The 22,621-nt window shown below is 55.2% G+C and overlaps 3 protein-coding genes and 1 long non-coding RNA gene across 4 annotated transcripts in view; 1 reads left to right on the top strand and 3 right to left on the bottom strand.

Annotated features, from left to right (window-relative positions):
• LOC145529707 (uncharacterized) overlaps positions 1–22,621 on the top strand; it is a 1,704,434-nt gene that overhangs the window by 479,451 nt on the left and 1,202,362 nt on the right. The window contains exons 61-63 of the long non-coding RNA XR_014071296.1: positions 2,091–2,202; positions 9,732–9,843; positions 17,377–17,488. This is a non-coding gene — a long non-coding RNA (uncharacterized LOC145529707). The remainder of the gene's footprint in view (positions 1–2,090; positions 2,203–9,731; positions 9,844–17,376; positions 17,489–22,621) is intronic.
• LOC145529596 (uncharacterized) lies at positions 4,245–6,043 on the bottom strand. The gene is made up of 3 exons (XM_081550184.1): positions 5,857–6,043; positions 5,145–5,457; positions 4,245–4,894 (listed from the first exon to the last, which is right to left on the bottom strand). Exons 1-3 carry the CDS (start codon positions 5,989–5,991, stop codon positions 4,266–4,268), a joined length of 1,077 nt encoding a protein of 358 aa, XP_081406310.1. The 5' UTR covers positions 5,992–6,043; the 3' UTR covers positions 4,245–4,265.
• Positions 11,884–16,949, bottom strand: LOC145529529 (uncharacterized). Its single transcript, XM_081550107.1, has 3 exons — positions 13,499–16,949; positions 12,787–13,099; positions 11,884–12,536 (listed from the first exon to the last, which is right to left on the bottom strand). Exons 1-3 carry the CDS (start codon positions 13,733–13,735, stop codon positions 11,908–11,910), a joined length of 1,179 nt encoding a protein of 392 aa, XP_081406233.1. The 5' UTR covers positions 13,736–16,949; the 3' UTR covers positions 11,884–11,907.
• On the bottom strand, positions 19,528–21,328 carry LOC145529616 (uncharacterized). Its single transcript, XM_081550209.1, has 3 exons — positions 21,143–21,328; positions 20,431–20,743; positions 19,528–20,180 (listed from the first exon to the last, which is right to left on the bottom strand). Exons 1-3 carry the CDS (start codon positions 21,275–21,277, stop codon positions 19,552–19,554), a joined length of 1,077 nt encoding a protein of 358 aa, XP_081406335.1. The 5' UTR covers positions 21,278–21,328; the 3' UTR covers positions 19,528–19,551.

The raw sequence follows: 22,621 nt of genomic DNA on the forward strand, positions 1-22,621 counted from the left end.
GTCACTTCAGTCGTGTCTGACTCTGCGCGACCCCATGGCCTGCAGCCTACCAGGCTCCTCCGTCCAGGGCATTTTCCAGGCAAGAGTACTGGCGTGGGTCGCCATCGCCTTCTCCGATACGCTCCTGAGGATCCTAGTTTGGTCGTCTAATTTCCTTTCACACAACCTTGGATGTCCGTATCGGGGCTTTTTCGTCGGATTGTATTGACAATTTAGGCTCTTTTCTGTTTCCGTAACCCCTTTTGCAGTTCTTTGTTCGGTGCGACAATGCATTGGCATTTTGGGAGGAATAGCATCCAAGCTGTGGATTGCCTTGTGGGGCTGTGACATCATTTTCCCAATAGGAATTCTTTCAAGCCCTGAGCACAGCTTCTCTTTCCAGTGATTGGTGTGGGCTTGATCTTCCTTCTTCCATCTCTCGCCGTTTTGTGAGAACAGGTCCTTCCTTCCCTTCTGGGTTAGATGGACTCGTGGGTATCACTTCAGTGCATGGCATTGTCAGTGGGGGTGATAATTCCCTTCTCATTGGAAGACTTTGCTGTGAGTATTAGAAATGCAAGTGATTTCTCTTCCCCTTCCTCCCTGTCCATCTCTCAGAGCCACCGGGAAACAGAGGCCTCATCCAGGGTCACACAGGCCTGAGGGAGTGCAACTAGACTGTTGTTTCTTCAGGCCCTCCGTGCTGGACATCATCCGGGATACTCTGTGTGTGTCTTCCTCAGTCTGGTGTCCCTTCAGACCTTTCCCTAGTTTTCACAGGCTTGTTGTGTTGGTGTTCTTTGTCTGTTTGGAGACACATCCTTGAGAAGCTTTGTGTTTCCACTCATTCGTCTCGCGATGTATGACCTGTCTTTTGCTTTTGTAATGAGGTCTTTCCCACAGTAGATATCTTTGATTTTGCAAAGTCCACTGTATTCTCTGGGTTGTTTTGTGGACTGCCTTTTAGTTTTGTGTGTGAAGACTCAAAGCACGTGTCCGGTTTCTGCTCATTGTTCTTCTAGATTTGTGACAAGTTTTCATGGAAACTTTGTCTAGGGATAACTGGAAGTGAACTCGGTGTAAGGTGTCAAGTCTCCATCTCCATTCATGTCATGCCCTGCAGTTTCCAATTCCCTGTTCCTGAGTGGTTTTGGAGACCTTGTGGGAAGTTTGGTTGCATGGGAGTTTGCATTTCCACCTTGAGTAGATTCCCACTGTTCTGCCCTCAGGGACACTGTCAAGGGGGAGTGAGGAGCAGCCTGCACTTCCAGCAGTGACCACACGGTGGGGCGAGTGCTGCTCTCCCCTCTGGGAGCCCCAGGCCACAGGCATCCCAGTGAGGAGCCAGCTCTGTGCTCGGCTGAAAGGAGTTAGACTCTCAGGAGCCTCTGAGCCCTTGCCTTTGGATCACCCAGGGTGGGCATTTACTGTGACAGAAAAAAATTGCCCTGAATTCCATGGACGGAAGAGCCTGGCTGTGTAGAGTTCGTGAGTTGCCGTGAATCAGACACAACTGAGGACACAAAAACTCAATAGACTAAAACACTTTTGGGGGGTGGGGGGAGTGAAAGGGGGTGATGTGGGGTTTTTTTGTCGTATATAATAGCCAAGGGAAATCTAGTTTAAACCTAAATTCACATAGATGGGAAAGGTATAGCTCTCCGTCACCCTATTAAAAAAAAAAAAAAACTACTTAACTTTTCTGAAAGTTTATTTAGTAGCTTCCTTGAGCAGTTCATTGTGAAGCATTTTTTTTTTTTTTTCTGTGACATCGGCCTCATTAAAAAGTACGGTTTGCCTTTACTGGATAATTTTGTTCATTGGTTTGTTAGGGAATCTTGGTAATATTTGAGTTTCCTGGGGAGCATGGTCACATGACCTGGCCCTGGCCAATCGGTGCGTTCCACCTCCCTGGCCACTGTGATTGGCTCCGGACTGGGGCAGTGCCCAATCGGGGCCCAGGGCCGGGCCTCACGTTGGAAGCCAGGGGAAGACGAGCTCTCGTCCTGCTGGGGTAGGGGAAGGGGTGGGGCCGGGGGAGGTCAGGCTCCAGCAGTGGGAGGGGCTTGAGGTCCGCCTGCGGCAGTTGGTGACCTTCCTGCTCCCCTCAGGGCAGAGCCGCCGGCCTGAGAATGAGGGCGCTGCTGAGCCCAGGGGCTGGGATGGCCCGTTGCTGCTGTGGTCCCAGAGCTCCACCCGAGACCTGACGGAGGCCGTCTGCCCGTGAGTCCTCTCCCGCTTGTCTGTCAGCTTGTTTGAACCATGCTGGGTTTTCTGCCCAGCCGGCTAAGGGGAGTCCCTGGAAATGCAAGGGTGTGGGTTTTGGCAGACTTCAGGGAAGACATGCCAGATGAGCCTGGGAGACTCCAGCTTAATCTGGATTCAGGAGATATCTCTTCGGGCCAGCTAGTAATTGTAGGATAAGCCTAATGAGTCTTCACAGGATGAAGAGAGTAACGTGCCAAGGTAGCAATCGATGTCCTCATTCGAGAGGATGATGAAGCTGGTGCTCAGAGAAGGGGGAACTTGGCCACAGCAAGGAGGTGTGCACCCAGACGGAACCCCCAGATCCGGCCATTTGAGCTCAGGGAGGCCACTGGTGTGGCTTGTCCCTGTGGCAGGGGCCGAGGCACGCAGCCCACCCTGATTCCTGCGGGGGCCTGACTTGGGAAGTGCCATCTGGTAGCTTTGAGACTCACCAAACCAAATTGCACTGGAGAGAGGAAGGACACCTTCCTTCATCCACCCCCCACCCCCGCCGGATTCCCACATACCCTGACCCCTTTCTCTGGATTTCGGAGCCATTTCCAGAGTCCCGCTCATATGACCTCATTCGAAGTGCACTGTGGACGAGCTGCCATCTGCAGCTGCTACCACAGCAGCCAAGGGCTTTATCTCCCGAGTACCTCCCTTCCTTTGGAACTTGGGGGCCCTCTACTCCCCACTTGCACACCACAGACCTTTGCTGAGGATTGTGGGGACCCTCACTCAGTTTGCAGCACGTTGTAGCCATCCCTGTCCTCTCAATACCTCCCTTGCAACTCAGCTTGTGAGCTCCTTTGGAGCAGCGTGGCCCACCTGGCTGCAACGGCAGAGACACAGCTGACAGTGAAACAACAGCTTCGATCTGACAGCCGGAAAGCTCTGTCAAAAGGGACCTCCCTCTTCACACCGTAGAGGCTGTAGGAGCCGCCAGGGTTTGGGAACCAGTGCTGGGGCCAAAATGACTCCACAGCTGTTTTCCTTCCTGGGGAGGGTTCTGGCTCGAGTGGGAATGGCTCAAGTCTCCTAAGGTTCTGAAAGCCCACTGTGTGCAGATTCACGGTACACAGAGAGGAGAAGGTGGAGTCCTGCCCTGGAGGTGGTCACAGCTCACGGATGAGCCAGGCAGGCAGGCAGGCAGGCAGGGCATGAGAACACCTGAGCTGCCTTCATGAGTGAGTGGTGTGGGGGCAGAGGAAGAGAAGCCGGTCTGCTCCCTCATGTGGTGCCCAGGGCAGGTTGTCCCCAGAGGAAACCCTTACGACGGTGAGGACTCTCACTGCTGTTTCCCAAGGGGTTCCGTCGGTGCGTGTCTTCCCCGGAGCGGTCAGGCCGTCTCTAAAGTACACTGGCCATGGGCATTGCCTCTCCTTGGAACTTCCCATGTGTTTCTCTTTTGTATGGAACAGTGATTTTTCTAGAGGGGTTCTGGGCCACAAGGTTGTTGGGTCATTTGCTAGCCTTCTGTCGTGAAGAACGCTTTCCTGGGCGTTGGGGTGGTTTGTTGTTCCAGCTCCCTTTCTTGGCTTCTTTTGGGAGCTGGTGCAACAAGAGGAGCTCAGCCTCTGCCTTCTGGCTGAGATGTCACCCTTCAAACAGCAATGCCTGCCTGGAGATAATGATGGCATTTGCCAAAAGGGCTTCGTTTGGCACATGATATCTTGAAAGGACGTACACCGTCCTTTCAGCTATCAAAGGCTAGTTCAAATGACATAAAAATGAGAACTCTCCAATGGAGTCTTACAGTAGGTGGAGAGTCCGAAAAAAACTCCTTCAGTCATCTCACTGAGAGTCATTGATTGGGGACACCAAGAATATAGGAAGGAATGCAGAAAGAAACGATGAAATTGTGGTCAGGATCGGGGGGAGGGATGAACAGGGCCTGCTTGCCTTGAACCCAGGCTTTGTTGGCGGGTGGGGCATAAAGATCGAACGGGTCTGAAACTACAGAGTGGTGATGGTAACACAGTATCACCAGAGTTACACAACAGTGTCCCAAATTGCAACAATGATGAAAAAGTTTACTAATCCCAACTTAACCAACAAAAATAGACGAAACCATACAAAAAGTAAAACATCACCAGAAAGGTGGAAACAAACCAAATGCAAAGCAGCTCAGGGGAAAGGAACTCCATGTCCCCTGGGGGCAGACCGAGTTGCCGGCGTCCACGGTGAGCAGACAGGGATGGAGGCTGCAGAGCCGACCGCTCCCCTGGACATGGTGTTTCCGGCAAGGGCTCTGGGTCTCTGTCCAGAGCGGGGGCTCGTTCTTCCTGCAGGGGCGGGTGAGTCATCGTCGGCGTCTGGGTGTTGCGCGGGAGCCAGGGCAGGCTCTCCCTGCCGAGGCGGTGACTCCTCCTCTGCCTCGGGTTCTCCTGCCAAAGCCCGAGCAGGTACAGGTGCACGTGGAGGTGGAGGTTCTGGCTGAGGGGGTGGGACATCAGTGCCTGGGGCTGGGGGTCCTGCAGGCACGGAAATCCGATCTGCCCGGTGTGCTGGCCAGTACCCAGCTGGCCTGGTGTCTCTGCGAGGGCAAGGCTCGGTTCTCCATCTGCCCTCGGTGGATCCCTGGGTCCTGCACCTGGAGCCACCACCTCTGTAGGCACAGGTCTGGGAAGTGGAGCCTGGTTCCAGTTGGAGGCCAGTGCTAGAGCTGGGGGAGAAGCAAAGTTTGCCCACAGACCAGCCTTGGCATGTGCGTATCCCGGGACAGAAAGCTTCCAAGAAATTCCGAAAGAATACCCAGGGTTGGATGTCTTTTGGGACTGAAGTGTGCAAGATGGGGGTGGGGGTGTGAGGCCAGCGCTTGCTGCAGGCCCAGCAGCATCTTTCGGGGACTCGTCCCTGTGTAGCTCAGCACCCCCTCCCCACACACTCCCGTGCACCAGCCCCAGCGTCCTTACCTCTGTGCTCTGGCGTGCTGGGCTCCAGGTCCTCCTGCTGCCTCAGAGGCCGGGGTTCTCGGGACTCTGGGTCGGAGCCGGGTGTGCTGAGCTCCGTGGCAGCCTCAGACTGGGCCGCCGGGTGTATCCTGGGCGGTGTCTCGGCAGCAGGCCTTCCCCGCCTCCGCTTCGCCCCCGGTGGGGCTGATGCCTCCGTGGGCACGCTCACCTGGAGCCTGCACTGGGCCTCACGGGCGGGGGGTTGGTGCTCCGACCCCTCCCTCCGGGAGGTGGACGGGGTGTCCCCGTCCTCGGCCTCATCACGTGGGAAGCTCTGCAACGACAGTGACCGTCAGCCAGCCGTGCTGGGAGTTTTCCGAGCTGGGCCTGGCCAGTGGAGCCGCTGCTTCTGCCTGCTCGAACTTCTCTTCCCAGAAGGGTCAGAGACGTGTGTCTGCTCAGATCCCCACCCGGGAGGAAAGAGACCCACCTGAGGGTGTGAGGTCAGCCTGGGCGGCCGGCCCTGCCCGCACTGTTCCCATCCCAGCCAGCCTGATCTCCCCTGGGGTGTGGACACAACTTGTCCGCAGGCTTCTGACCCCACATCCGCCTGGGCTTCCTTGAGGGAGACACACCCCGAGAAACCCGCATCCACACACACAGGCAAAGGACCCGGTGTTTCCGGGTGGCATGGGAGAGGTGGCCTGGCCCGGCCTGGGGCTCCCCGTGTTACCTTTCTGTTTCTCCGGGCAGAGGGCCAGAGGCCTCTCGGGGGTGCCCTGAGCCAACGTCGACAGGGTGCCCACGCACACTGCCTGTGAGCTCTCCTGAGGCCCCGGCCTCTGGGCAGGGGCAAACAGCAGAACATCCTGGCAGCAAGAGATCTGGCTGGGGGCTCCTCTCCGCTCTGGAGGCCTGGATACCCGGGTTGTGGGTTCTGTTGGGTTCTGTTGCCGGCAGGTGACATCATTTCCTGGGGTTCGTGCTGAGGTCCCTTCCCCAAAACTTCCCAAGGGAATCTCTGGGTTTCTGACTGCTCGACCACCCCCCTTAGGCCATGTGCAGACACATTGACAGCCACACAGCCCAGCCCACAGCCCTGGGGAGGCCTGGGTGCAGCCAGGGCCTGAGCTCCGAGGACCCCGCTGCTCTCAGACCAGGCTCCTTCTTCTCATAAGTGGTGTGGCCCTGGACAAGCATATGCCCCTCAGGGTTTCCCCAGTCTCTCCATCTGCAGAGTGGGGGTCATTCTCCCATCTGTTTCCTAGGTCTGTCGGCCTACGAGCAGCTCCATGCCTCTCCACCTGGGGCCGATATCACGTGGAGCTTGTGCGCTGAGACTTCAGAAAGAAAGACTCCATCCAGGGCTGACACAGCACAGAATGGGGCAGAACGAGGCCTGGATGCGCCGTGGTACCCAGGAAAAGGCACTGCCCCTCCTGACTGTTTTGAGACCCCACATCCAAGTTGGAGGCCCGAAAGGAAGACTCGAAGGTCTCCCTCTCTTATAGAAAAGAGTAGCCAACTTTCTGGTCCTCTGTTTCCATTGAGATTCTGTTCAAGTGTCCCAGCTCGGCTTCTGCGGGTGGCTGAGCTTCTAATGGCTCCCTGCGTTCTTGTCTTTTCCTCTCCAAACCTTCCGTCCTTTTCCCCCTTCTGGGGTGGATGGGCGCTGTCATTGCTTCTACCTTCGAGACAGATTGATGAAAAGTCTGGACCATCGACTCCTTTCCTCTCTTTGGTTCCGTGTCTCTCTCTGGCTGTGTCCCTCTCTTTTCCTTTCTCGATTCAGTCTGTGTCTTCCTCTTTCTCTCTCGTGTGTGGATGGATGGATGCTAGGAATGCACATGTATATGATTAGATGAGGGTTATGTTTTAGGGATGGGTTAGAGGGAGAGAAAGGCTTTAGGTCGGAGTTGGTCATGGGGGAAGGGTCAAGGGTGGTGGTGGTGTTTCTTGGAATCTGAGTGCTGTGCATTCTTCGTCTCTTTCCATATGAACCCCTTCTCAGATACACCACTTGCAAGGAGTCTCTCATGTTCCGTTTCCTATCTTTTGCATCTGTGAATGCTTAGCTTCTCTGTTGTGAAGAGGTTCCATTGGATGGAAACCCATTGGTGTACTTCGTTTCCCTCTTTCCCTTACTTGAAGAGACCCATTTCTACCTCCGCCCAGCAAATGGCAAGGAGACTCTGATGTTAAGGAGCCTTTGACCTACGCTTCTTTCTAGCTATCTCAAGACATCAGTCTTTAGGGTGAGGTTTTTCCCCGATATTGAGGTGGTGTGAGATCAAAACCAATAGCGTTCTTCAGATGTAGCTGTCTGGTTTTCCCATGGCCATTTATTGAAGAGGCTTTCTTGTTCCCATTTGGATATTCTCCCCTTCTGTGTCAGAGATGAGTTGACCATGGATGCCGGGGTTTGTTTCTGGACCCTCAACTTTATTCCATCGATCTGGATCTGTGTGTGTTGTTGTATTCCCAATAGCATACTGTCCTGCTGCTGCCGCTGCGGCTAAGTCACTTCAGTCGTGTCTGACTCTGCGCGACCCCATGGCCTGCAGCCTACCAGGCTCCTCCGTCCAGGGCATTTTCCAGGCAAGAGTACTGGCGTGGGTCGCCATCGCCTTCTCCGATACGCTCCTGAGGATCCTAGTTTGGTCGTCTAATTTCCTTTCACACAACCTTGGATGTCCGTATCGGGGCTTTTTCGTCGGATTGTATTGACAATTTAGGCTCTTTTCTGTTTCCGTAACCCCTTTTGCAGTTCTTTGTTCGGTGCGACAATGCATTGGCATTTTGGGAGGAATAGCATCCAAGCTGTGGATTGCCTTGTGGGGCTGTGACATCATTTTCCCAATAGGAATTCTTTCAAGCCCTGAGCACAGCTTCTCTTTCCAGTGATTGGTGTGGGCTTGATCTTCCTTCTTCCATCTCTCGCCGTTTTGTGAGAACAGGTCCTTCCTTCCCTTCTGGGTTAGATGGACTCGTGGGTATCACTTCAGTGCATGGCATTGTCAGTGGGGGTGATAATTCCCTTCTCATTGGAAGACTTTGCTGTGAGTATTAGAAATGCAAGTGATTTCTCTTCCCCTTCCTCCCTGTCCATCTCTCAGAGCCACCGGGAAACAGAGGCCTCATCCAGGGTCACACAGGCCTGAGGGAGTGCAACTAGACTGTTGTTTCTTCAGGCCCTCCGTGCTGGACATCATCCGGGATACTCTGTGTGTGTCTTCCTCAGTCTGGTGTCCCTTCAGACCTTTCCCTAGTTTTCACAGGCTTGTTGTGTTGGTGTTCTTTGTCTGTTTGGAGACACATCCTTGAGAAGCTTTGTGTTTCCACTCATTCGTCTCGCGATGTATGACCTGTCTTTTGCTTTTGTAATGAGGTCTTTCCCACAGTAGATATCTTTGATTTTGCAAAGTCCACTGTATTCTCTGGGTTGTTTTGTGGACTGCCTTTTAGTTTTGTGTGTGAAGACTCAAAGCACGTGTCCGGTTTCTGCTCATTGTTCTTCTAGATTTGTGACAAGTTTTCATGGAAACTTTGTCTAGGGATAACTGGAAGTGAACTCGGTGTAAGGTGTCAAGTCTCCATCTCCATTCATGTCATGCCCTGCAGTTTCCAATTCCCTGTTCCTGAGTGGTTTTGGAGACCTTGTGGGAAGTTTGGTTGCATGGGAGTTTGCATTTCCACCTTGAGTAGATTCCCACTGTTCTGCCCTCAGGGACACTGTCAAGGGGGAGTGAGGAGCAGCCTGCACTTCCAGCAGTGACCACACGGTGGGGCGAGTGCTGCTCTCCCCTCTGGGAGCCCCAGGCCACAGGCATCCCAGTGAGGAGCCAGCTCTGTGCTCGGCTGAAAGGAGTTAGACTCTCAGGAGCCTCTGAGCCCTTGCCTTTGGATCACCCAGGGTGGGCATTTACTGTGACAGAAAAAAATTGCCCTGAATTCCATGGACGGAAGAGCCTGGCTGTGTAGAGTTCGTGAGTTGCCGTGAATCAGACACAACTGAGGACACAAAAACTCAATAGACTAAAACACTTTTGGGGGGTGGGGGGAGTGAAAGGGGGTGATGTGGGGTTTTTTTGTCGTATATAATAGCCAAGGGAAATCTAGTTTAAACCTAAATTCACATAGATGGGAAAGGTATAGCTCTCCGTCACCCTATTAAAAAAAAAAAAAAAACTACTTAACTTTTCTGAAAGTTTATTTAGTAGCTTCCTTGAGCAGTTCATTGTGAAGCATTTTTTTTTTTTTCTGTGACATCGGCCTCATTAAAAAGTACGGTTTGCCTTTACTGGATAATTTTGTTCATTGGTTTGTTAGGGAATCTTGGTAATATTTGAGTTTCCTGGGGAGCATGGTCACATGACCTGGCCCTGGCCAATCGGTGCGTTCCACCTCCCTGGCCACTGTGATTGGCTCCGGACTGGGGCAGTGCCCAATCGGGGCCCAGGGCCGGGCCTCACGTTGGAAGCCAGGGGAAGACGAGCTCTCGTCCTGCTGGGGTAGGGGAAGGGGTGGGGCCGGGGGAGGTCAGGCTCCAGCAGTGGGAGGGGCTTGAGGTCCGCCTGCGGCAGTTGGTGACCTTCCTTCTCCCCTCAGGGCAGAGCCGCCGGCCTGAGAATGAGGGCGCTGCTGAGCCCAGGGGCTGGGATGGCCCGTTGCTGCTGTGGTCCCAGAGCTCCACCCGAGACCTGACGGAGGCCGTCTGCCCGTGAGTCCTCTCCCGCTTGTCTGTCAGCTTGTTTGAACCATGCTGGGTTTTCTGCCCAGCCGGCTAAGGGGAGTCCCTGGAAATGCAAGGGTGTGGGTTTTGGCAGACTTCAGGGAAGACATGCCAGATGAGCCTGGGAGACTCCAGCTTAATCTGGATTCAGGAGATATCTCTTCGGGCCAGCTAGTAATTGTAGGATAAGCCTAATGAGTCTTCACAGGATGAAGAGAGTAACGTGCCAAGGTAGCAATCGATGTCCTCATTCGAGAGGATGATGAAGCTGGTGCTCAGAGAAGGGGGGAACTTGGCCACAGCAAGGAGGTGTGCACCCAGACGGAACCCCCAGATCCGGCCATTTGAGCTCAGGGAGGCCACTGGTGTGGCTTGTCCCTGTGGCAGGGGCCGAGGCACGCAGCCCACCCTGATTCCTGCGGGGGCCTGACTTGGGAAGTGCCATCTGGTAGCTTTGAGACTCACCAAACCAAATTGCACTGGAGAGAGGAAGGACACCTTCCTTCATCCACCCCCCACCCCCGCCGGATTCCCACATACCCTGACCCCTTTCTCTGGATTTCGGAGCCATTTCCAGAGTCCCGCTCATATGACCTCATTCGAAGTGCACTGTGGACGAGCTGCCATCTGCAGCTGCTACCACAGCAGCCAAGGGCTTTATCTCCCGAGTACCTCCCTTCCTTTGGAACTTGGGGGCCCTCTACTCCCCACTTGCACACCACAGACCTTTGCTGAGGATTGTGGGGACCCTCACTCAGTTTGCAGCACGTTGTAGCCATCCCTGTCCTCTCAATACCTCCCTTGCAACTCAGCTTGTGAGCTCCTTTGGAGCAGCGTGGCCCACCTGGCTGCAACGGCAGAGACACAGCTGACAGTGAAACAACAGCTTCGATCTGACAGCCGGAAAGCTCTGTCAAAAGGGACCTCCCTCTTCACACCGTAGAGGCTGTAGGAGCCGCCAGGGTTTGGGAACCAGTGCTGGGGCCAAAATGACTCCACAGCTGTTTTCCTTCCTGGGGAGGGTTCTGGCTCGAGTGGGAATGGCTCAAGTCTCCTAAGGTTCTGAAAGCCCACTGTGTGCAGATTCACGGTACACAGAGAGGAGAAGGTGGAGTCCTGCCCTGGAGGTGGTCACAGCTCACGGATGAGCCAGGCAGGCAGGCAGGCAGGCAGGGCATGAGAACACCTGAGCTGCCTTCATGAGTGAGTGGTGTGGGGGCAGAGGAAGAGAAGCCGGTCTGCTCCCTCATGTGGTGCCCAGGGCAGGTTGTCCCCAGAGGAAACCCTTACGACGGTGAGGACTCTCACTGCTGTTTCCCAAGGGGTTCCGTCGGTGCGTGTCTTCCCCGGAGCGGTCAGGCCGTCTCTAAAGTACACTGGCCATGGGCATTGCCTCTCCTTGGAACTTCCCATGTGTTTCTCTTTTGTATGGAACAGTGATTTTTCTAGAGGGGTTCTGGGCCACAAGGTTGTTGGGTCATTTGCTAGCCTTCTGTCGTGAAGAACGCTTTCCTGGGCGTTGGGGTGGTTTGTTGTTCCAGCTCCCTTTCTTGGCTTCTTTTGGGAGCTGGTGCAACAAGAGGAGCTCAGCCTCTGCCTTCTGGCTGAGATGTCACCCTTCAAACAGCAATGCCTGCCTGGAGATAATGATGGCATTTGCCAAAAGGGCTTCGTTTGGCACATGATTTCTTGAAAGGACGTACACCGTCCTTTCAGCTATCAAAGGCTAGTTCAAATGACATAAAAATGAGAACTCTCCAATGGAGTCTTACAGTAGGTGGAGAGTCCGAAAAAAACTCCTTCAGTCATCTCACTGAGAGTCATTGATTGGGGACACCAAGAATATAGGAAGGAATGCAGAAAGAAAAGATGAAATTGTGGTCAGGATCGGGGGGAGGGATGAACAGGGCCTGCTTGCCTTGAACCCAGGCTTTGTTGGCGGGTGGGGCATAAAGATCGAACGGGTCTGAAACTACAGAGTGGTGATGGTAACACCGTATCACCAGAGTTACACAACAGTGTCCCAAATTGCAACAATGATGAAAAAGTTTACTAATCCCAACTTAACCAACAAAAATAGACGAAACCATACAAAAAGTAAAACATCACCAGAAAGGTGGAAACAAACCAAATGCAAAGCAGCTCAGGGGAAAGGAACTCCATGTCCCCTGGGGGCAGACCGAGTTGCCGGCGTCCACGGTGAGCAGACAGGGATGGAGGCTGCAGAGCCGACCGCTCCCCTGGACATGGTGTTTCCGGCAAGGGCTCTGGGTCTCTGTCCAGAGCGGGGGCTCGTTCTTCCTGCAGGGGCGGGTGAGTCATCGTCGGCGTCTGGGTGTTGCGCGGGAGCCAGGGCAGGCTCTCCCTGCCGAGGCGGTGACTCCTCCTCTGCCTCGGGTTCTCCTGCCAAAGCCCGAGCAGGTACAGGTGCACGTGGAGGTGGAGGTTCTGGCTGAGGGGGTGGGACATCAGTGCCTGGGGCTGGGGGTCCTGCAGGCACGGAAATCCGATCTGCCCGGTGTGCTGGCCAGTACCCAGCTGGCCTGGTGTCTCTGCGAGGGCAAGGCTCGGTTCTCCATCTGCCCTCGGTGGATCCCTGGGTCCTGCACCTGGAGCCACCACCTCTGTAGGCACAGGTCTGGGAAGTGGAGCCTGGTTCCAGTTGGAGGCCAGTGCTAGAGCTGGGGGAGAAGCAAAGTTTGCCCACAGACCAGCCTTGGCATGTGCGTATCCCGGGACAGAAAGCTTCCAAGAGATTCCGAAAGAATACCCAGGGTTGGATGTCTTTTGGGACTGAAGTGTGCAAGATGGGGGTGGGGGTGTGAGGCCAGCGCTTGCTGCAGGCCCAGCAGCATCTTTCGGGGACTCGTCCCTGTGTAGCTCAGCACCCCCTCCCCACACACTCCCGTGCACCAGCCCCAGCGTCCTTACCTCTGTGCTCTGGCGTGCTGGGCTCCAGGTCCTCCTGCTGCCTCAGAGGCCGGGGTTCTCGGGACTCTGGGTCGGAGCCGGGTGTGCTGAGCTCCGTGGCAGCCTCAGACTGGGCCGCCGGGTGTATCCTGGGCGGTGTCTCGGCAGCAGGCCTTCCCCGCCTCCGCTTCGCCCCCGGTGGGGCTGATGCCTCCGTGGGCACGCTCACCTGGAGCCTGCACTGGGCCTCACGGGCGGGGGGTTGGTGCTCCGACCCCTCCCTCCGGGAGGTGGACGGGGTGTCCCCGTCCTCGGCCTCATCACGTGGGAAGCTCTGCAACGACAGTGACCGTCAGCCAGCCGTGCTGGGAGTTTTCCGAGCTGGGCCTGGCCAGTGGAGCCGCTGCTTCTGCCTGCTCGAACTTCTCTTCCCAGAAGGGTCAGAGACGTGTGTCTGCTCAGATCCCCACCCGGGAGGAAAGAGACCCACCTGAGGGTGTGAGGTCAGCCTGGGCGGCCGGCCCTGCCCGCACTGTTCCCATCCCAGCCAGCCTGATCTCCCCTGGGGTGTGGACACAACTTGTCCGCAGGCTTCTGACCCCACATCCGCCTGGGCTTCCTTGAGGGAGACACACCCCGAGAAACCCGCATCCACACACACAGGCAAAGGACCCGGTGTTTCCGGGTGGCATGGGAGAGGTGGCCTGGCCCGGCCTGGGGCTCCCCGTGTTACCTTTCTGTTTCTCCGGGCAGAGGGCCAGAGGCCTCTCGGGGGTGCCCTGAGCCAACGTCGACAGGGTGCCCACGCACACTGCCTGTGAGCTCTCCTGAGGCCCCGGCCTCTGGGCAGGGGCAAACAGCAGAACATCCTGGCAGCAAGAGATCTGGCTGGGGGCTCCTCTCCGCTCTGGAGGCCTGGATACCCGGGTTGCGGGTTCTGTTGGGTTCTGTTGCCGGCAGGTGACATCATTTCCTGGGGTTCGTGCTGAGGTCCCTTCCCCAAAACTTCCCAAGGGAATCTCTGGGTTTCTGACTGCTCGACCACCCCCCTTAGGCCATGTGCAGGCACAGTGACAGCCACACAGCCCAGCCCACAGCCCTGGGGAGGCCTGGGTGCAGCCAGGGCCTGAGCTCCGAGGACCCCGCTGCTCTCAGACCAGGCTCCTTCTTCTCATAAGTGGTGTGGCCCTGGACAAGCATATGCCCCTCAGGGTTTCCCCAGTCTCTCCATCTGCAGAGTGGGGGTCATTCTCCCATCTGTTTCCTAGGTCTGTCGGCCTACGAGCAGCTCCATGCCTCTCCACCTGGGGCCGATATCACGTGGAGCTTGTGCGCTGAGACTTCAGAAAGAAAGACTCCATCCAGGGCTGACACAGCACAGAATGGGGCAGAACGAGGCCTGGATGCGCCGTGGTACCCAGGAAAAGGCACTGCCCCTCCTGACTGTTTTGAGACCCCACATCCAAGTTGGAGGCCCGAAAGGAAGACTCGAAGGTCTCCCTCTCTTATAGAAAAGAGTAGCCAACTTTCTGGTCCTCTGTTTCCATTGAGATTCTGTTCAAGTGTCCCAGCTCGGCTTCTGCGGGTGGCTGAGCTTCTAATGGCTCCCTGCGTTCTTGTCTTTTCCTCTCCAAACCTTCCGTCCTTTTCCCCCTTCTGGGGTGGATGGGCGCTGTCATTGCTTCTACCTTCGAGACAGATTGATGAAAAGTCTGGACCATCGACTCCTTTCCTCTCTTTGGTTCCGTGTCTCTCTCTGGCTGTGTCCCTCTCTTTTCCTTTCTCGATTCAGTCTGTGTCTTCCTCTTTCTCTCTCGTGTGTGGATGGATGGATGCTAGGAATGCACATGTATATGATTAGATGAGGGTTATGTTTTAGGGATGGGTTAGAGGGAGAGAAAGGCTTTAGGTCGGAGTTGGTCATGGGGGAAGGGTCAAGGGTGGTGGTGGTGTTTCTTGGAATCTGAGTGCTGTGCATTCTTCGTCTCTTTCCATATGAACCCCTTCTCAGATACACCACTTGCAAGGAGTCTCTCATGTTCCGTTTCCTATCTTTTGCATCTGTGAATGCTTAGCTTCTCTGTTGTGAAGAGGTTCCATTGGATGGAAACCCATTGGTGTACTTCGTTTCCCTCTTTCCCTTACTTGAAGAGACCCATTTCTACCTCCGCCCAGCAAATGGCAAGGAGACTCTGATGTTAAGGAGCCTTTGACCTACGCTTCTTTCTAGCTATCTCAAGACATCAGTCTTTAGGGTGAGGTTTTTCCCCGATATTGAGGTGGTGTGAGATCAAAACCAATAGCGTTCTTCAGATGTAGCTGTCTGGTTTTCCCATGGCCATTTATTGAAGAGGCTTTCTTGTTCCCATTTGGATATTCTCCCCTTCTGTGTCAGAGATGAGTTGACCATGGATGCCGGGGTTTGTTTCTGGACCCTCAACTTTATTCCATCGATCTGGATCTGTGTGTGTTGTTGTATTCCCAATAGCATACTGTCCTGCTGCTGCCGCTGCGGCTAAGTCACTTCAGTCGTGTCTGACTCTGCGCGACCCCATGGCCTGCAGCCTACCAGGCTCCTCCGTCCAGGGCATTTTCCAGGCAAGAGTACTGGCGTGGGTCGCCATCGCCTTCTCCGATACGCTCCTGAGGATCCTAGTTTGGTCGTCTAATTTCCTTTCACACAACCTTGGATGTCCGTATCGGGGCTTTTTCGTCGGATTCTATTGACAATTTAGGCTCTTTTCTGTTTCCGTAACCCCTTTTGCAGTTCTTTGTTCGGTGCGACAATGCATTGGCATTTTGGGAGGAATAGCATCCAAGCTGTGGATTGCCTTGTGGGGCTGTGACATCATTTTCCCAATAGGAATTCTTTCAAGCCCTGAGCACAGCTTCTCTTTCCAGTGATTGGTGTGGGCTTGATCTTCCTTCTTCCATCTCTCGCCGTTTTGTGAGAACAGGTCCTTCCTTCCCTTCTGGGTTAGATGGACTCGTGGGTATCACTTCAGTGCATGGCATTGTCAGTGGGGGTGATAATTCCCTTCTCATTGGAAGACTTTGCTGTGAGTATTAGAAATGCAAGTGATTTCTCTTCCCCTTCCTCCCTGTCCATCTCTCAGAGCCACCGGGAAACAGAGGCCTCATCCAGGGTCACACAGGCCTGAGGGAGTGCAACTAGACTGTTGTTTCTTCAGGCCCTCCGTGCTGGACATCATCCGGGATACTCTGTGTGTGTCTTCCTCAGTCTGGTGTCCCTTCAGACCTTTCCCTAGTTTTCACAGGCTTGTTGTGTTGGTGTTCTTTGTCTGTTTGGAGACACATCCTTGAGAAGCTTTGTGTTTCCACTCATTCGTCTCGCGATGTATGACCTGTCTTTTGCTTTTGTAATGAGGTCTTTCCCACAGTAGATATCTTTGATTTTGCAAAGTCCACTGTATTCTCTGGGTTGTTTTGTGGACTGCCTTTTAGTTTTGTGTGTGAAGACTCAAAGCACGTGTCCGGTTTCTGCTCATTGTTCTTCTAGATTTGTGACAAGTTTTCATGGAAACTTTGTCTAGGGATAACTGGAAGTGAACTCGGTGTAAGGTGTCAAGTCTCCATCTCCATTCATGTCATGCCCTGCAGTTTCCAATTCCCTGTTCCTGAGTGGTTTTGGAGACCTTGTGGGAAGTTTGGTTGCATGGGAGTTTGCATTTCCACCTTGAGTAGATTCCCACTGTTCTGCCCTCAGGGACACTGTCAAGGGGGAGTGAGGAGCAGCCTGCACTTCCAGCAGTGACCACACGGTGGGGCGAGTGCTGCTCTCCCCTCTGGGAGCCCCAGGCCACAGGCATCCCAGTGAGGAGCCAGCTCTGTGCTCGGCTGAAAGGAGTTAGACTCTCAGGAGCCTCTGAGCCCTTGCCTTTGGATCACCCAGGGTGGGCATTTACTGTGACAGAAAAAAATTGCCCTGAATTCCATGGACGGAAGAGCCTGGCTGTGTAGAGTTCGTGAGTTGCCGTGAATCAGACACAACTGAGGACACAAAAACTCAATAGACTAAAACACTTTTGGGGGGTGGGGGGAGTGAAAGGGGGTGATGTGGGGTTTTTTTGTCGTATATAATAGCCAAGGGAAATCTAGTTTAAACCTAAATTCACATAGATGGGAAAGGTATAGCTCTCCGTCACCCTATTAAAAAAAAAAAAAAAAAACTACTTAACTTTTCTGAAAGTTTATTTAGTAGCTTCCTTGAGCAGTTCATTGTGAAGCATTTTTTTTTTTTTTCTGTGACATCGGCCTCATTAAAAAGTACGGTTTGCCTTTACTGGATAATTTTGTTCATTGGTTTGTTAGGGAATCTTGGTAATATTTGAGTTTCCTGGGGAGCATGGTCACATGACCTGGCCCTGGCCAATCGGTGCGTTCCACCTCCCTGGCCACTGTGATTGGCTCCGGACTGGGGCAGTGCCCAATCGGGGCCCAGGGCCGGGCCTCACGTTGGAAGCCAGGGGAAGACGAGCTCTCGTCCTGCTGGGGTAGGGGAAGGGGTGGGGCCGGGGGAGGTCAGGCTCCAGCAGTGGGAGGGGCTTGAGGTCCGCCTGCGGCAGTTGGTGACCTTCCTGCTCCCCTCAGGGCAGAGCCGCCGGCCTGAGAATGAGGGCGCTGCTGAGCCCAGGGGCTGGGATGGCCCGTTGCTGCTGTGGTCCCAGAGCTCCACCCGAGACCTGACGGAGGCCGTCTGCCCGTGAGTCCTCTCCCGCTTGTCTGTCAGCTTGTTTGAACCATGCTGGGTTTTCTGCCCAGCCGGCTAAGGGGAGTCCCTGGAAATGCAAGGGTGTGGGTTTTGGCAGACTTCAGGGAAGACATGCCAGATGAGCCTGGGAGACTCCAGCTTAATCTGGATTCAGGAGATATCTCTTCGGGCCAGCTAGTAATTGTAGGATAAGCCTAATGAGTCTTCACAGGATGAAGAGAGTAACGTGCCAAGGTAGCAATCGATGTCCTCATTCGAGAGGATGATGAAGCTGGTGCTCAGAGAAGGGGGAACTTGGCCACAGCAAGGAGGTGTGCACCCAGACGGAACCCCCAGATCCGGCCATTTGAGCTCAGGGAGGCCACTGGTGTGGCTTGTCCCTGTGGCAGGGGCCGAGGCACGCAGCCCACCCTGATTCCTGCGGGGGCCTGACTTGGGAAGTGCCATCTGGTAGCTTTGAGACTCACCAAACCAAATTGCACTGGAGAGAGGAAGGACACCTTCCTTCATCCACCCCCCACCCCCGCCGGATTCCCACATACCCTGACCCCTTTCTCTGGATTTCGGAGCCATTTCCAGAGTCCCGCTCATATGACCTCATTCGAAGTGCACTGTGGACGAGCTGCCATCTGCAGCTGCTACCACAGCAGCCAAGGGCTTTATCTCCCGAGTACCTCCCTTCCTTTGGAACTTGGGGGCCCTCTACTCCCCACTTGCACACCACAGACCTTTGCTGAGGATTGTGGGGACCCTCACTCAGTTTGCAGCACGTTGTAGCCATCCCTGTCCTCTCAATACCTCCCTTGCAACTCAGCTTGTGAGCTCCTTTGGAGCAGCGTGGCCCACCTGGCTGCAACGGCAGAGACACAGCTGACAGTGAAACAACAGCTTCGATCTGACAGCCGGAAAGCTCTGTCAAAAGGGACCTCCCTCTTCACACCGTAGAGGCTGTAGGAGCCGCCAGGGTTTGGGAACCAGTGCTGGGGCCAAAATGACTCCACAGCTGTTTTCCTTCCTGGGGAGGGTTCTGGCTCGAGTGGGAATGGCTCAAGTCTCCTAAGGTTCTGAAAGCCCACTGTGTGCAGATTCACGGTACACAGAGAGGAGAAGGTGGAGTCCTGCCCTGGAGGTGGTCACAGCTCACGGATGAGCCAGGCAGGCAGGCAGGCAGGCAGGGCATGAGAACACCTGAGCTGCCTTCATGAGTGAGTGGTGTGGGGGCAGAGGAAGAGAAGCCGGTCTGCTCCCTCATGTGGTGCCCAGGGCAGGTTGTCCCCAGAGGAAACCCTTACGACGGTGAGGACTCTCACTGCTGTTTCCCAAGGGGTTCCGTCGGTGCGTGTCTTCCCCGGAGCGGTCAGGCCGTCTCTAAAGTACACTGGCCATGGGCATTGCCTCTCCTTGGAACTTCCCATGTGTTTCTCTTTTGTATGGAACAGTGATTTTTCTAGAGGGGTTCTGGGCCACAAGGTTGTTGGGTCATTTGCTAGCCTTCTGTCGTGAAGAACGCTTTCCTGGGCGTTGGGGTGGTTTGTTGTTCCAGCTCCCTTTCTTGGCTTCTTTTGGGAGCTGGTGCAACAAGAGGAGCTCAGCCTCTGCCTTCTGGCTGAGATGTCACCCTTCAAACAGCAATGCCTGCCTGGAGATAATGATGGCATTTGCCAAAAGGGCTTCGTTTGGCACATGATATCTTGAAAGGACGTACACCGTCCTTTCAGCTATCAAAGGCTAGTTCAAATGACATAAAAATGAGAACTCTCCAATGGAGTCTTACAGTAGGTGGAGAGTCCGAAAAAAACTCCTTCAGTCATCTCACTGAGAGTCATTGATTGGGGACACCAAGAATATAGGAAGGAATGCAGAAAGAAAAGATGAAATTGTGGTCAGGATCGGGGGGAGGGATGAACAGGGCCTGCTTGCCTTGAACCCAGGCTTTGTTGGCGGGTGGGGCATAAAGATCGAACGGGTCTGAAACTACAGAGTGGTGATGGTAACACAGTATCACCAGAGTTACACAACAGTGTCCCAAATTGCAACAATGATGAAAAAGTTTACTAATCCCAACTTAACCAACAAAAATAGACGAAACCATACAAAAAGTAAAACATCACCAGAAAGGTGGAAACAAACCAAATGCAAAGCAGCTCAGGGGAAAGGAACTCCATGTCCCCTGGGGGCAGACCGAGTTGCCGGCGTCCACGGTGAGCAGACAGGGATGGAGGCTGCAGAGCCGACCGCTCCCCTGGACATGGTGTTTCCGGCAAGGGCTCTGGGTCTCTGTCCAGAGCGGGGGCTCGTTCTTCCTGCAGGGGCGGGTGAGTCATCGTCGGCGTCTGGGTGTTGCGCGGGAGCCAGGGCAGGCTCTCCCTGCCGAGGCGGTGACTCCTCCTCTGCCTCGGGTTCTCCTGCCAAAGCCCGAGCAGGTACAGGTGCACGTGGAGGTGGAGGTTCTGGCTGAGGGGGTGGGACATCAGTGCCTGGGGCTGGGGGTCCTGCAGGCACGGAAATCCGATCTGCCCGGTGTGCTGGCCAGTACCCAGCTGGCCTGGTGTCTCTGCGAGGGCAAGGCTCGGTTCTCCATCTGCCCTCGGTGGATCCCTGGGTCCTGCACCTGGAGCCACCACCTCTGTAGGCACAGGTCTGGGAAGTGGAGCCTGGTTCCAGTTGGAGGCCAGTGCTAGAGCTGGGGGAGAAGCAAAGTTTGCCCACAGACCAGCCTTGGCATGTGCGTATCCCGGGACAGAAAGCTTCCAAGAGATTCCGAAAGAATACCCAGGGTTGGATGTCTTTTGGGACTGAAGTGTGCAAGATGGGGGTGGGGGTGTGAGGCCAGCGCTTGCTGCAGGCCCAGCAGCATCTTTCGGGGACTCGTCCCTGTGTAGCTCAGCACCCCCTCCCCACACACTCCCGTGCACCAGCCCCAGCGTCCTTACCTCTGTGCTCTGGCGTGCTGGGCTCCAGGTCCTCCTGCTGCCTCAGAGGCCGGGGTTCTCGGGACTCTGGGTCGGAGCCGGGTGTGCTGAGCTCCGTGGCAGCCTCAGACTGGGCCGCCGGGTGTATCCTGGGCGGTGTCTCGGCAGCAGGCCTTCCCCGCCTCCGCTTCGCCCCCGGTGGGGCTGATGCCTCCGTGGGCACGCTCACCTGGAGCCTGCACTGGGCCTCACGGGCGGGGGGTTGGTGCTCCGACCCCTCCCTCCGGGAGGTGGACGGGGTGTCCCCGTCCTCGGCCTCATCACGTGGGAAGCTCTGCAACGACAGTGACCGTCAGCCAGCCGTGCTGGGAGTTTTCCGAGCTGGGCCTGGCCAGTGGAGCCGCTGCTTCTGCCTGCTCGAACTTCTCTTCCCAGAAGGGTCAGAGACGTGTGTCTGCTCAGATCCCCACCCGGGAGGAAAGAGACCCACCTGAGGGTGTGAGGTCAGCCTGGGCGGCCGGCCCTGCCCGCACTGTTCCCATCCCAGCCAGCCTGATCTCCCCTGGGGTGTGGACACAACTTGTCCGCAGGCTTCTGACCCCACATCCGCCTGGGCTTCCTTGAGGGAGACACACCCCGAGAAACCCGCATCCACACACACAGGCAAAGGACCCGGTGTTTCCGGGTGGCATGGGAGAGGTGGCCTGGCCCGGCCTGGGGCTCCCCGTGTTACCTTTCTGTTTCTCCGGGCAGAGGGCCAGAGGCCTCTCGGGGGTGCCCTGAGCCAACGTCGACAGGGTGCCCACGCACACTGCCTGTGAGCTCTCCTGAGGCCCCGGCCTCTGGGCAGGGGCAAACAGCAGAACATCCTGGCAGCAAGAGATCTGGCTGGGGGCTCCTCTCCGCTCTGGAGGCCTGGATACCCGGGTTGTGGGTTCTGTTGGGTTCTGTTGCCGGCAGGTGACATCATTTCCTGGGGTTCGTGCTGAGGTCCCTTCCCCAAAACTTCCCAAGGGAATCTCTGGGTTTCTGACTGCTCGACCACCCCCCTTAGGCCATGTGCAGGCACAGTGACAGCCACACAGCCCAGCCCACAGCCCTGGGGAGGCCTGGGTGCAGCCAGGGCCTGAGCTCCGAGGACCCCGCTGCTCTCAGACCAGGCTCCTTCTTCTCATAAGTGGTGTGGCCCTGGACAAGCATATGCCCCTCAGGGTTTCCCCAGTCTCTCCATCTGCAGAGTGGGGGTCATTCTCCCATCTGTTTCCTAGGTCTGTCGGCCTACGAGCAGCTCCATGCCTCTCCACCTGGGGCCGATATCACGTGGAGCTTGTGCGCTGAGACTTCAGAAAGAAAGACTCCATCCAGGGCTGACACAGCACAGAATGGGGCAGAACGAGGCCTGGATGCGCCGTGGTACCCAGGAAAAGGCACTGCCCCTCCTGACTGTTTTGAGACCCCACATCCAAGTTGGAGGCCCGAAAGGAAGACTCGAAGGTCTCCCTCTCTTATAGAAAAGAGTAGCCAACTTTCTGGTCCTCTGTTTCCATTGAGATTCTGTTCAAGTGTCCCAGCTCGGCTTCTGCGGGTGGCTGAGCTTCTAATGGCTCCCTGCGTTCTTGTCTTTTCCTCTCCAAACCTTCCGTCCTTTTCCCCCTTCTGGGGTGGATGGGCGCTGTCATTGCTTCTACCTTCGAGACAGATTGATGAAAAGTCTGGACCATCGACTCCTTTCCTCTCTTTGGTTCCGTGTCTCTCTCTGGCTGTGTCCCTCTCTTTTCCTTTCTCGATTCAGTCTGTGTCTTCCTCTTTCTCTCTCGTGTGTGGATGGATGGATGCTAGGAATGCACATGTATATGATTAGATGAGGGTTATGTTTTAGGGATGGGTTAGAGGGAGAGAAAGGCTTTAGGTCGGAGTTGGTCATGGGGGAAGGGTCAAGGGTGGTGGTGGTGTTTCTTGGAATCTGAGTGCTGTGCATTCTTCGTCTCTTTCCATATGAACCCCTTCTCAGATACACCACTTGCAAGGAGTCTCTCATGTTCCGTTTCCTATCTTTTGCATCTGTGAATGCTTAGCTTCTCTGTTGTGAAGAGGTTCCATTGGATGGAAACCCATTGGTGTACTTCGTTTCCCTCTTTCCCTTACTTGAAGAGACCCATTTCTACCTCCGCCCAGCAAATGGCAAGGAGACTCTGATGTTAAGGAGCCTTTG

Source organism: Giraffa tippelskirchi, chromosome 12 (assembly GCF_054371585.1).
Source record: "Giraffa tippelskirchi isolate mGirTip1 chromosome 12, T2T-mGirTip1v1.2.pri, whole genome shotgun sequence".
NCBI lineage: Eukaryota > Metazoa > Chordata > Mammalia > Artiodactyla > Giraffidae > Giraffa > Giraffa tippelskirchi.